The sequence below is a fragment of the Girardinichthys multiradiatus genome, chromosome 21 (assembly GCF_021462225.1).
Source record: "Girardinichthys multiradiatus isolate DD_20200921_A chromosome 21, DD_fGirMul_XY1, whole genome shotgun sequence".
Taxonomy (NCBI): domain Eukaryota; kingdom Metazoa; phylum Chordata; class Actinopteri; order Cyprinodontiformes; family Goodeidae; genus Girardinichthys; species Girardinichthys multiradiatus.
Window position 1 is genome coordinate 39,637,292 of NC_061813.1, and position 14,679 is coordinate 39,651,970.

General features: G+C 40.4%; 1 protein-coding gene across 2 annotated transcripts in view; it reads left to right on the forward strand.

The window, feature by feature from the left end:
• Positions 1–6,716: 6,716 nt before the first annotated feature.
• Positions 6,717–14,679, forward strand: part of nebl (nebulette) — a 110,631-nt gene continuing 102,668 nt past the window's right edge. The window contains exons 1-2 of one of the 2 annotated variants that reach the window (XM_047349946.1): positions 6,717–7,028; positions 14,415–14,509. In XM_047349946.1, the coding sequence (XP_047205902.1) occupies positions 6,960–7,028; positions 14,415–14,509 (164 nt within the window). In that variant the 5' untranslated portion in view covers positions 6,717–6,959. The remainder of the gene's footprint in view (positions 7,029–14,414; positions 14,510–14,679) is intronic. The other variant, XM_047349947.1, reaches the window with a different exon arrangement.

Consider the following 14,679-nt stretch of genomic DNA (forward strand, 5'->3'; position numbering starts at 1 on the left):
TTAAAAACGGATTTTTTTTCTCATCATCATTTCTGCTTTTAATTTCCTAGGATGAAAAAAATCTGAGGACTAAAAAGAAGACAGAAAAACAGATTTTCATCAGGTTTTAGAAATGAAATATTAAACAGAAGCTAAAGCTAAAATGTTTCAAAGAATTAAAAGTTCATCACCTGAAACGTCACCAGATCCAACAAAGAAAGGTGACCAGGAACAAGTCAGCAGAGCACAAACGGAGAAAATGAGGAAAAACTGTCAATTTCTGATGAAATAGAGATTTTCATTTTATTGTAAAATGTGCAAATTGAGATTATGAATTATGAATCTACTCAGTTCTCTAAATGACAGTTTCAGAGGTTTTCAAACGGTAAATTTTATCTTTAAACTCGGCTTGTTTTCAGCCTAAAACTCAGCCAGCTCGTATTTACATTTTGAGGAGAGAAAAGCCTCATTTCATTTCTGTAACGGTTTTGTTTGGCTCCCCACTGGATTTTGTTCTGCTTGACAACCAATAACCAGCGTGTTTCAAGAAACCTCGTGGAATGTGTTTCTTCACGATGGACCAAGCTCAACGTGTTGCAAACAAACTGAAACGCAGCTGTTACAGCGCTTCGCTGTGGGAGAACATGTTCAGCAGTTCCACCGCCAGACTCTCTTCAGGTTCTGAATCAGAAGGAGATGGATGATTGGATTCTTTAGCAGCAGAAATGGAGTAGCAGGACATGAGAATCGTCGGACATCTTGAAGCAAACTGGTGTACAATAGAAACTTCAGCGATGACCACATCCACCAAGAAGACACCAAGGAAAAGAAAACACTCCAGGACAACATTGAGGTCTCCTGGAATACCTTTCTGTTTCTCATGGGGTGAGTTTGATAACTTTTAAAAAAACTATTATGATGCATCTTATTGTAAATAAATCATGTAGCGAAGCAGACAAGTTCACATAAACCTAACCAGTCAAATATTAAAAGCGACTTGAGTGGGGTGTGTGTTTGTATTTTTAATCTAAGCTAGAGATGTGGGGGTTTTTTTTTCTTTCAAGCTTCAAGGCGCTTTGGACCCAGATCTTCATTGTGACAACTGCTTTGGGCAAAAAAACCCCCCCAACATTTTATACTGTGTTATGGTGCCTGGCAGGTTGGACACAAGCTTTCACTCCACACTAAACATCCACTTCCTGATTTCTGGCCACGCCACGCCACGCCCCGTACTGCGGCTTTGGGCTTATCAAACAAGCATACAAGAGGACCAGGGTCAGCACAATGGCAGATATCACCAAAGTAAGTCTGATAATCTGATACAAAATCGAATAAGAAAGTTAGTCATATGCATGAAAACTAATATGCTTATTTGTGTTATGGTCCTTCTGTGTACAGGTAGTGGAAAACAGCTCTCCTGAAAGTCGCCTCAACAACCCACAGCTGGTCGGACTGGAAGATGGCACAGTGTTGGTCAACACGTTTGACTGGCAGGCACACCTGAGTCCCTACCTCCGAAAGCTCCCACAGATCAGGAGTTATCAGCACTTCAGGTTTCTATTATGCAGACTTCCACAATCTGTATTTGTCAATAACAATGGGGCATGCAATATTTTAATTGTCTTTTGTGTGATTTTATTAACAGCTTTGATGCCAACAGACCTGGTGGGGTCCTAGCTAGGACTCACAGCGACACAGAACCTGTTAGCTTTCAGCTGCTGTGTGACCCGGAAGTTCTTACCCCTGTCGCCTGTCTTCGTGCCCTGCCTGCAGCTGGACTGGCTACGGACAGGCAGACTTATCTTTATTCAAAGATCAGGCCTTTCTGTTCCGATGAAGCGAAGGACATTACATGCCCAGAACCACAAAGCACAACACAGAGTAGCACACAGAGGATGATGGTGTGACATTGTGATGTTGGCGTTTTGGTCATTTGTAATGTGTATAGAGTTGTAAATAAAAATCACATTTGTGACATGATCAAAGTCAAATTATTGCCCATTTCTCTTCCTGGGTCCATTAAAGTCAAGAGGTTTGCAGACATAAAATTTAATGGGTACAGATTAAGTAGCTGCAGCACCAGCCTCTTCTGGATTAACACGTATTCAAAAGGTGTAAACTATTAGCCCATAGCTCTATTCATACCTGCACACATAAAATGAAGACTGATAAACAATATTTCTGCATGCTACAATAATCGTTGGACATTTCATATTATTATTATTTTATATTCTGGACAGACTGCTGGAGAAAAATGTCCTCAGTGATTCTGAGAGGGAGGCAGTAGAGAAGGAGAGGACCAGAAGAGACAAAGCTGTGGTTTTAGTCGACAGAGTGAGGAGAAAAGGTGATGCAAGTTCAGAGATGATCCACTTTCTCTGTGAGCTCGACCCGTTTCCATGTGAACATCTGGGGCTGATCTGTGGGAAAAAGAGTAAAACTAGTTGTTAAGGCATCCAGAAGGAGTGGTTCAATAAACCCAAAGACATCTCAGTAACTACATTTTTCTGTTTGTTGGAGGCATGAAAATCCCTGGTGATGGTGGACAGAACTTTGTGTCTAAATAGTGGAGCGTTATTATGAAACAATTTTTAATCCATGTTTCTATTTGTGAAAGTTTCTGCGTTGGTTACTCTACATATCTGGCTTATTTAACACAATTATTTGTTGGATAGTTCAGTTTCTTTGTTCAGTTCAGTTTAATTTTGTTTATTTATAAAGTGTCAATTTACAACAAATGAAAAAGACAGATTTGAACCATCAGTAACTCTCTCAATTACTTTGTCTATGAGGTAGACCGGGATTAATACAGAGAGACGGGGCCAAATGTATCATCTAAACACAGCGAACATGTCGGGGTCTGACATTTTGGACTCTGTTTTGGTTTTGTGTTTTCAGTTGGGTCTCTTTCTTCTTTGGGCTTAGTAGTTTTGTTTGTTTATTCCTTCAGTTAACCTGATGTTAGTTTTGTTTTCTCTCCTGCCTCCTAGTGTTTGTAGTTCTCTCTCCCCTCGCCCATAGTTCCTTTAGTGGTTGCGTTTTTCTAGTTTATTAGTTTATGTCCCTATTCCTCCCCTTGTCTTTAGTTCCCCTTTTGTTTCTTTATAGCTTTATTTCTCTCATGTCCCTGCATTTCCTGGTTCATGTCACCACAGTAATCATTCTTTCCCTCAGTCTCCACAGCCAGTTCCCATACCTGTTTCTACTTCTCCCCTGATTATCCTAGCTTCTCCTTCATTGGTCCACTCTCCTTCTCTCCCTGCTTAAATACCTGGTTCATCGCTGGTTCCTCCCTTTCACTACCCCTAATTAAGTTCTGTTTGTGCTATGCTACTGCTGAGAGTTTTGGGCTCAACTCATGTTAGTTCCTGTAGTGACTTTTGTTACGTTTTTGAAAAGACCTTTGAATAAAGAAGTAAGCTTGCTCTCATCATGCTGCTGCCTAGTATTTGTCTGCACTTTGGTCCACTTCAGCCGCAGAATGTGACAGAACATAATGTTAGTGGCAGCCATAACCACAGATAATGCATAGTTGTAGAGTAGTATGAGAATGTAGCGAAGAGGGTGAAAGTGGTCATTATGTCCTCCAGCAGCCTAAGCCTATAGCAGCATAACTACAGAGATAACTCAGGATAACCTAAGCCACTCTAACTATAAGCTTTATCAAAAAGGAAAGTTTTAAGCCTAGCCTTAAAAGTAGACAGGGTGTCTGCCTCACGGACTAAAACTGGGAGCTGGTTCCACAGGAGAGGAGCCTGATAACTAAAGGATCTGCCTCCCATTCTACTTCTAGAGACTCTAGGAACCACCAGTAAACCTGCAGTCTGAGAATGAAAACAGCCCTGCTTCTTTACCTGACATGCAGCCCTTATCATCACTGACTGTGGTAATGTGGTGCTTGTATTCACACACTCATGCTTAAACGTTCCAGGAACCAAGGAACCTTCCAGCATCGTCTCCTCCGCGGATGCAGATTCAGGGTTCATCCCCAAGTCCTACTTTCATCCAGTCATCACCAGACCATGACTTCTTCTCTGCAGAGCGCTGGAACCTTGTTTAGGTGTTAATAATGTTTCTAGTGTGACTTCAGCCACAGATGTACACTTCTGCTGCTGCCCATCTCTGTTATTTCTTCTGTTGGATGTTTTCTGTTTTTTGGATGGATGTCTTTATGTGTTTTGTTCTAATGCTCTGAGGTTTTCCACCTTGATGTTTCTCTGTTTCAGCCTTCCCATTTTGCTTGGTAGAACCCACATGTGTCTCCACATAAGCTGCCTTTTTAAAGGAGTTAAGGAACTTTCCTTCTGTTTCAGCTGACAACGTTCTTGTCGAGGTCCTGTTTCCGATCGACCAGCTGAAACATCTCTCTGTGAGCTGCAGAATTGGACTTGTTCAGGTATTTGTTTTAGAAATGCAAATTACAGAGTAATTCCTGTTGTATAGTGGAAGTTTTTACTCTCTTTCCTCCCTGTGCACCACCGGGTCCGTTTCTCTCCAGTTCCGAGACCCAACCAGTAAAACCAGCAAAGTATTTACCTTGTGAAATAATGAGAAATGGTTAATTATAAAATCAAGATTTAATGCTAAAATGATCAGTGTACAGAGTATTCAAATGAACAGATACAGAGTGACTTTAACCTTCGGTACCAGGCCCCCCTCAGCCCATCTAAGGGAAGGACCGAGAGGAACAAAGAATGGAGCGTGACTCCTGCTTTTATCAATGCCTGTTCTTAACCCTCCTAAATGGTTTCATCCTCTTCTATCAGTTCATCCTTGACTATGTGTTGCATCTTGTGTGATATCAACAGTTATGTTGTGTAAGATGTAGCAGTGAGCGGTGCAGCAGATAAGCAACAAGGGCAGATATATTTAATTAGGGCAGCAAAGAGATGATTAGAAAAGGCCACAGAATCATACATCCATAACATTCCATAATTATTCCCTGAAATGTCTTTGAAAAATATGGGAATTAATACAACATTGCCATTTAATATTATTTAGGTAGAAGGAAAATCAATATATGTGTAATATTTATGATTTTATTGATGCAGAAATGAGTAATTCCTTCTTTTGTGCCTGTTCTTGTGACCTTGTGGCTCATGATTTTCATTTATCATATAAAGTTACTTAATATCCAGGATATTGTACATATTAATATATTAAAATATTAACAGCTTATCAACATTTAATGCAAAAACATATCTGATGCCTGTTTTTAACACTTCACACCTTTTAGGACAAGAAATGAGCAAACAATTTGAGCTTGATGCACAGTTTGATAGATTTTAGATCAGTTTTAGCCAATCAGTCATTTCTCATTGATACAGATTAAAATAGATGCTCTCCTTTTAATTATTTTAGATTGCAAGGCTTCTAATTGATATCTACAGTATGTTTATGAAAAGTTTTTATCTCAAAGAATCTGAACTTCTTGAGACTCTGTCCTCAACAGAACCAGCAGGGGGAGCCATTTGCTTATTAACAAGAGGTTGTGTCTCCTGATTTACAGCAGAACCTGCCTGGACATCAGAACCCAAAAGAAGGTCAATGATGAGGCAGAGAGAGCTGCTGAATTTCACCCTGACAACCAACATGATGATCTTGTTGTTTTCAAGCTGTAATTACAGCACAGCTGTTTCTACAGAGGGATTCATCTCACATCATGTTTGCACAAATAAGGAAACATTTATACAAAACGTCTTTAATTGTAAATCTGAAAGTTCCTCTTTTTTCAGCCTGATCCTGTAAATAATCAGAAAAAATGAGTTATGAAGGTAAAAAGTGGTGACAAGTGAAATATTAAGTATAAACAAAACAAAGTTATCATGAAACAGATTTCCTCTTTGTAAGGGAAATAATTTTTTAGTAAAGGAAGGTCTGAGGGAAGTCAGGAAACAAGACAAAGTATTCAGCATATACAGCTGATGATTGGCAAAATAATATAAGTAACAAAGATGAAAAACAAGCAAACCTTAGATGATAAACTGAGAACACAGACAGAAGATGGGACAGGAAATATATATATTTGCATAAAATATGAAGATCAAGGTAGTTGTGATAAAATATAAAATAATAGAGTAACATAAAAGATAAAACACTTTAATACAGTTAAATAATAAGATATAAATAGTTAATAAATCTTGTTAAAGTTAAACTAAAAGCCGACAATGCAGATGAGCTGAAGGACCCAATAAAAGGACCTACAGCAGAAGCACAGGCTGATCTCCTCCATGTCACGCTGCACTGGTGCAGGACTTCATGTAAAAGGAGCCCCAACCAGGTACTGAGTGCAGATACTGTACATGGATGTATTCCCACATTTCTCTGTGAGCCAGAATCATCATGATAAATAGAAATAAACACTTAAAATATGTCCCTCTGTGTGACATCAATCTGCATGAGTATAAATTTGAAATTGAATAATTGATACAACCTATTTTTTCTATATTATTCTAATTTATTTAGATGCACCTGTTTAACATGTGAATTGATTTCTCTGAATGGTCCTTAGTTATGAGTGTGTGTCTGCTTGTTTGTCCTGTGTGTTTCTGTGTTAAAATATAAGGAAGGAAGTCTGGTTGCTTGGAAGGAAAACACACTGACACATCGGGAATTGTAAATATGTCAAAATTATCACATTTTTTCTGTCGTTGGATGTTTTCTCATTAGTTTTTCGTATAAACGTGTTCACTCATACGTAAACTTTATGCTTTTATTTCGTCGCTTTAATTATGCTGTTATTTTGAAAGGAAAGGAAGCCGCTTCCTTCCGCCTGGTTGTCTCCAGCTTGACTCCTGAGTTCAGTCTGAGCGCAGAGCTCCGCTCAGAGAAAACAGCCCAGACTTCTCCTCTTCTCTCTCTCTCTCAGCTCCTCTGCTTCTTTACGAACGGTCCAAGTCCAGCAGGAGCAGCTTTTTCTTTCCATCTCTGCGGAACAAACGGACTTTTAACGGCCGGAGAACCCAGAGGAGGTCCGGAGGATGAACCCTCAGTGTGCCCGCTGTGGGAAGATCGTCTACCCCACGGAGAAAGTCAGCTGCCTGGACAAGGTGTGAGCACTACTATTATTATTATTATTATATAATTATTATTACCAGTCAGGTGATATAGGCTTTTTAAAACAACGAAGCTGGCATTTTAACATTGAGTCACTGTTGAATAATTGAGTTGGATAAACGTTGAATTTTGTTTAGATTTGACAAATCTAATCAACGTTAAAATAGCAACGTCATTTCTACATCATGTCTCATAATGTCTGGATGTTAGAACAATGTGACATTATTTCATCAACATTTAAACGTTTTATGTCAGTCAAATGCCAGCTGGGTAGATCATTATTTTTCCCTCTGCACCGTCATTATTAACCATTAAAAGTTTATTTTAGATCAGAGGTAACAACAAAGTGAGGAAAAAGATAAGCTTAATGAATATCTCGTTTTTTTCTTTAATAATTTTTAAAAGTTTGAAGTTTTACATATAGCTGGCTGTTAATATAAGGACAAAGAAGCAATAAATTATAAAACCTGGTGTAGCTGAGGCATTAAAATATAGTATTTTTGTATTTCAAATGAATGAATTAAATGGGTTTTCGTGTCAGATTTGAAAAATATTCACAAAACATACATCCATTACTTGTCCGTCTTGTGAAAGCCTCAATAATGCACACATGAATCTCTGTAGAGTTAATGTAAAGTTTGTTGTGTTGGTTCTGGTTTCTGAGACAGGTAAAGAACCACCCTAGCATTCATTGGAAATGAACCCGTCTTTGTGTTATTATTATTAGAGCTGCAGGAACACTGCTGCCAAACCACAGACTAAATTAATTTTTACAGTGTAACACGTCTGTGTGGCTCCTTGCATAAGGAGGCTAAATTATTAATTCATCTTCAGCAGTTTCATGCGTTCTCTGTCTGTTCTGTGAGGCATTAGATGACACAACAGCATGTAGGCATCGCTCAGGATTAATACCTCCCACCTTTCTTCCTCAAAGAAATTAATATCTCATAGTTCCCACTGCTTAAAGCAGCAAAAACAAGCCCAAAGTCTTTCTAACATGAATTCATTGGGCAGGGCAGTTTGGACCCAAGTGTGTCCTTTTAAATGTGGGTCTCTGAATAAGAGAGGTGGAGCTTTTATTTTAGGAGACAATTGATTGTGAGACGCAGAGATCTAAAGACAAGGAGGTCCGCAGAGAAACAAAGTGAGAGTAAAAGTGTGAAAGAAAGAAAGTAGATCCTTCTGTCAGAAAATCCCTTCAGATCAGATTGGTTCCAGAGCTCGGTCTCAGTTCTGATGCATTAAAGTCCAAAACAGGAAGTCTCCATCTTATGGAGAGCCGTTTCATTCAAAATTAAATAAATACTTCTACTGATAAATTATTAATAAATATTCCATGAAATAAAACTAAATAATTGTGTTAAAAGACATTTTTCTTGTTTTAATTCATTTCAAGATTTATTTAATTATTTCATAATGCAGTTTTATTTTGTGACACTTTTATTTTGTAAAGCTACTTCAGTGACGTTTACTTTTTAACCCCGTTTTTCATTTTAAGCTCTTTTTATTTCATGTTCTTATATTCAAATGAGGGGGCGGAGTTTTATCTGCTGGGCGGCGCTGGGACAGCAGGGCGGAGCTCCGTTCGTGGCTGTGGCTGAAAGAAGCTTGGCGCTGCCCGCCAGAAGACAGCATGCTGGAGGAAGCCAGGGGGTTCTGGTGCCAGACCGGCCGTAAAAGCCTTTAACATGCTGCCAAGGGGGTTGCCGCTGTTTTTGTGGAAAATGTTTGTGCAATAAGTCTTCATCCTTTCAGCGCGTCATAAACGCACATAGTTCTATTTATTTTCCATCTCAAGTAAATACATCCACCTTATGTTATGGGTCTATCGCTGTTTATGAAATAAAAACCAATGAAGACATCATCATTTAAAAGTAACAGCCTATAACAATAACGACCTCTCGTTTGCCGATTATCAGCATTGGTTTCCACAAAGACAGCAGGAACCGCCGTGGCAGGTTTCTACGGCCGGTCTGGTACCAGGAGCCCGGAGCTTGACCTCCGCCCTGCTGTCCCAGCGCCGCCCAGCAGATAAAACTCCACCCCCTCATTTGAATATAAGAACATGAAATAAAAAGAGCTTAAAATGAAAAACGGGGTTAAAAAGTAAACGTCACTGAAGTAGCTTTACAAAATAAAAGTGTCACAAAATAAAACTGCATTATGAAATGAATAAATCTTTAAGTAAATTAAATAAATATTGAAATGAATTAAATAAAATAAGATGAACATTTCTTTTATTTCATGGAATATTTATTAATAATTTATCAATAGCAGTATTTCTTTAGGGCTTCACGGTGGTGCAGTTGGTAGCACTGTTGCCTTGCAGCAAGAAGGTCCTGGGTTCAATTCCCAGCCGGGGGTCTTTCTGCATGGAGTTTGCATGTTCTCCCCGTCCATGTGTGGGTTCTCACCAGGTACTCCGGCTTCCTCCCACAGTCCAAAAACATGCCTGTTAGGTTAATTGGTCTCTCTAAATTGCCCTTAGGTGTATGACTGAGTGTGTGCATGGTTGTTTGTGTGTTGCCCTGCGATGGACTGGCGACCTGTCCAGGATGTACCCCGCCTCTCGCCCATAGACTGCTGGAGATAGGCACCAGCTACCCCGTGACCCACTATGGAATAAGTGGTAGAAAATGACTGACTGACTGTATTTATTTAATTTTGAATGAAACGGCTCTCCATACCATCTATCCTGGATTCATTTTTATTTGAATGCTGGACTCTGAGTGTGATCTACAGCCCAGAGGGAGATTTATGTGGGAGAAGCAACGTGTTGGCATCGTTGCTGCAGTTCTTATTAATGCCCAGTGGGGGCTGTTAAAGGTTAACTTCTTATTTTTACCATTTTTGATTTTTGAAGAAGATCTCCTGAACCATCAATCCAGCTGGTTTATGCAGTGATTCAGTCACTGGTTTCTCCTCTGAAGAGGACTTTAGGAACACAAACAGGAACCTTCCTGGTCTCTTGTCTTCTTCTCCATAAAACCACATTAGGGGCTGACTTCTTCTCTGCTGCTGACAGGTAGGGAGCCAGAACAATAAATCTGCTGCAGCCCAACAATGAGCAGAATTGGATCATTAAACTGAGAGAGGTTCTCCAGCTTCAACCCATCCCAGATTTAGAAATGATTAAAACTGTGAGGACGGTACTGATTGCTTGTTCAGGTACTGCATGGATCCAGACTTCACATGAATACCGTCCTGCTGTTTCTCATTTGCTCCATCTGAAACCCAAAACATCACCAGCACCAAGCTGAGTTTGTCTCCCGTGAAGCTTGGACTCCATCAGTGCTGCTTCTTGTTCCTGAAGGAAACCTGGCTGGGAAACCCGAAGGTATCAGTTTAGGTTTTTGTAGATGACATGGTTCTGTTGGTGTCTTCAAACTATGACCCTCGGTGTGGACTTAAGTGGTTAACAGGCCAATGTAAAACTGCTTGGAAGAGGTTCAGCTCCTCTAAGTCTGACCTTATGGTTCTCAAGCAGAAGAATGTGGACCCTCCAGCCTGGGGGTGACTCACTGACTCCAGCTGTCCATCACAGTTCAAGTATCTTGAGATCTTACCAATGCACGATGGCAGGATGGAGCTGAAGATGGATTAGAAGCCTTCAAAGGAAGCCTTATCTGGAACACCTTTCCTAATGAAATGAAACTGAGCACCGAAGAAGCACTAAATGGTCTTGGGCTGAAATACCTCTTAGTTGCTGGTCAGGTATGACCCATGCAGACCCCTCAGGTCTTCAGAGACCCGCTTACTGAGTACTACCAGAACCAGAACTAAACAAGGTGTTTCTGTGCTCCTCAGCTCTGGAACAAACTACCTGAAAACCTGAGATATGCAGAAACCGTTAGTTCCTTTAAATCAGGACTGAAAACATTTTCGTTTACAGCAGCTTTTAATCAAAGAATCAGACTAATGAACAGTTTGAATTCTTTGTTTCTTTTATGCCTTTATTTTCTGTATTTTAACATCTTTTACTTTTATCCAGTGCCTTTATGCTCTGTTATTTTCTTTCTGTCTTTCCTATAAAGTCCTGTAAAGCACTGTGGATTGCCTTTTGCATGATTAATTCTATAGAAATTAACTTAACATCTTAAAACCTTTACTTCTAAAATGATGAACTGGCTTAAAATAAAATGAGACTGTCTTTTGTTGAGGTCTGAATTTTAAGGGTTCATTGTATTAGAAAACCCGGTTGTCCATGCAGTATCGCTGCCTAGTGACCTGTCCACCATGGACATCACAGAGACACACAGGACAGACCACCATGCACACACTCCATCCTCGGGGTACTTTAGAGTATTCAGTTAACCTAACAGTCATGTTTTTGGACTGTGGGAAGAAGTTGGAGTACCCAGAGAGAACCCTCACATGCATATGGAGAACATGCAAACTCGTGGCAGAAAGACCCCAGGCAGGGATTTGAACGCAGAACCTTCTTGCTGAAAGGCAGCAGTGCTACAAAACCACCACACAGCTCGTTACCATGGTGCACGGTGGTACCTTAAATCCAAATTTTCCTTCATTTTCTCTGTTTTTCAAACACTTTTTGTGACCTTTAGTTTCCTGGGCAGAATAGTCTGTGTGAGGATCTGCTGCCCTGAGACTTCATCAAACAAGCTTAAGATCTTATCAGCCTGCAAAGTATGAACTAATGAAACAATTATTCCAGTCCAAGCAGACCTTCGCCATAAACATTGTGTGTCCTGATGTTGCTATGACGATATATTCGTGATATATTGAGCAGAACCAGTCAAGAAGGAGCTGAGTGTGAAGGCAAAGCGTGTCATTAACTGGTCTGTTTATGTGTCAATGCTCGGTGTGGATCATGACCAGCAGAACAAGATCCTGGATGCAAGCATCTAAAATGAGCTTCTTCTGTCAGGTGACAAGACTCTGCCTTATGGATGAGGTGATGAGCTCCATCATTTGGGAGGAACCTGGAGTTGGAGCTCCTCCTCACTGAAAGGAGTTACATAGGTCGGTATTATCATCTGAGCGTAGAGCCTCCTGGACTTCTTCCTTTATGGAGGTTCCCCTGACTGACCTAGAACTTACTGCAGGTGCTATACATCCTTTCACCACTGGCTCTTGGAATCCTCCATGAGAAGCAGAAGGACCTCTTTGGGGCATTAGATGTCTGGGTTTCTCTCCTACTTTATAGACTGAATTGTTGATAAGCAGAAGACAATGGCAAGAGGAGCGGCTGATAGTTCTCCAGGATTGTGAAGTTTGTGCATCTGTAGCTCATGTTGACTGGATGGAGACATGTCCAAGGTTTTGGGAGAACAGTCCAGCAGAAATCTTTTAGGAAACAAATGATGGGAGCTAGGTATGTCTGCTAATGTCTGGAAGTTCCAGCTCAGGTTGAGCGATTTTTTAAGCTTGTTTTAATTCAAAATAATGTGCAGAGCTTTCCACATAAAACAGGACCACTCGGTCCAGGAGAAATATTGATCAAGACGACTTTCAGAAGTTACAAAACGTCTGGCTGCTTGGAAAGAAAAGATGCTGAAGAGCCAGAAATAATCAGATTAAATCATTTCTTGTCCAACTTCTGATCACTTTGTGGATTTCTTTTTTTTAAAGACTTTTTTTGCCACTAGAGGCCTTTATTTTCAACAGTAGGCAGACAGGAAGGAGGGGCAAAGAGATGGGGAGACATTCAGCAAAGGTCACCGGGTCCAGGACTCGAACACGAGGACTGTGGCCTCTATATGGGTCTCACCACCAGCGCCACGCCACGCCAACACTTTGTGGATTTTTGTTTGCAAATGTTCTCTGACTGAGTTTCAGTTGAAGATTAATCCACAAGTCAAAGCTTGGTGTTAACATCTCCAACACAGAATTTAGTCACTTTCTAAGGATTTGAATAATCCTGATCCAGAACAGATGGAGGATGATCTGAACTGAATGCTGACGGAGCGAAAGGAGCCGAGCGACTGCCGCCTGTCGTGTTCTAATCTGAGCAAATCTATTTATATCCAGCCTCTCAGGGTGGCAGAAAGTACATTTGATTCTTTTTAAAATTTTTAGCCAAATTTAGAAACTTATTCCCATAAATAGTGTTTGTTCAGCTTCTAGCCTCCTGCAGATGATGCAGATGAGATGATCGGTTGTCATGGAGACGGTTTGGTTGCTCTCTGGTGACACGGAGCTAAAGGATCCCAGTGGAGCTCCCATATGTTGGACCATCAACCCGGCCAGAACCAAGAATCTAATCCACAACTGGGTTTCAAACTTTGTAACTTTATTAGTGAAATATGAAGCAATCAATTTCTATGGCAACCAGGAACTATGGTCTCATAGAGAAAGCTGGAGGAGGTTCCTGAAAACTCTGGAATGAGAAATTCAAAGTCACTGTTGGAGTAATTAAAGCAAATTTCAGCATGTGGGCCAGTTTATGAAGGTCAGCTGGGTCCAAATGGGACTGGTGCCAATATGCATAAGTGCTTGGATGGTGCCTAGAAAGGTTTTCCATCCAAAAATAAAAATAGAAATAGTGGAATTAGAAGAAGAAAAACACTGTTCCTTGTTGATTTGAGTCAAGGTTTTCCTTAAAGGGTCTAGATGGATTAAATGTGCCAAACTGTGCAATGAACAGAACCTGTTAGAGTCCACTAAGTCCAGATCAGGCCCTGATCATTTTTAATGGAAGGTTTCTTTTTTAAACCTCATGTATGATTGATTAGAGTCTCCTGGTGAGTAAGGAGCGACACACGGTCAGTGGGAAATGCTCTGTGCTGGACGGACCTCCTGATGTTTGGTCCTGCTTCAGGAGGGGCTAAACGCAAGGAATGCAACAGTTGTGGCTCATGTTCTGGATGTATGTGGGTGTAGTTGAAGCTCTGACTCCAGCCAAAGTCTGCATCATGTAGCTGCTCTCCAAGACGTCAGATGAGGGAAGACGGTGCATGTCTGGATAGGCGGGGATAAATACAATCTGTCGATAACCGAAAGACAGTATTTTAGCATCGAGGGAGGCATTCCTTAATGTTTAAAACTATAAAGTAGACAAGTTTCAGGATTTTGTGTGTCCTTAGAAATTATGACAAAACTTGAAAAGTGGAAGAGAAAAGACAAAGTGTCCAGAGGAGCCGTCCACAGCAGATTCTGTTTTCTGTCTGACTGACTGTGATTACTTTGATATTTTCTGTCAATTAAACTGAAAACATACAAATAAATAATGTCTGGCCTTCAGAAAGCCAGACTGAGAGATGATAGTTGATCAAAAGCACTAGAAATTATTAGAAGAAAGTCTGCTTAAAAATAACTTGAAAACACTCGATCAGACCTGTTTAATTTGAGAATAATATTTAGATCTAAGCTGATAGAGAATGACGCTTAAAGTGACTGTTTCTGTTTCTGATCGTCAGAACTGGCACAAAGGATGTTTCCACTGTGAGGTTTGCAAGATGACCCTGAACATGAAGAACTACAAAGGCTACGACAAGAAGCCGTACTGCAACGCGTGAGTAGAAGCATGTTTTCCTGGAGAAATCCATCATGGCTGCCCTCTCTGAGTGGAAACTCCAGCAGCTGCTTGGGGCTGCTGTGTTATTATCCCATTCCTTTCAGGTTTTTAGAGCAGTGCTGGTTTTGGTAGTTGCTTGGTTTCTGTGGTTCTGAAGCTCCTTTCAT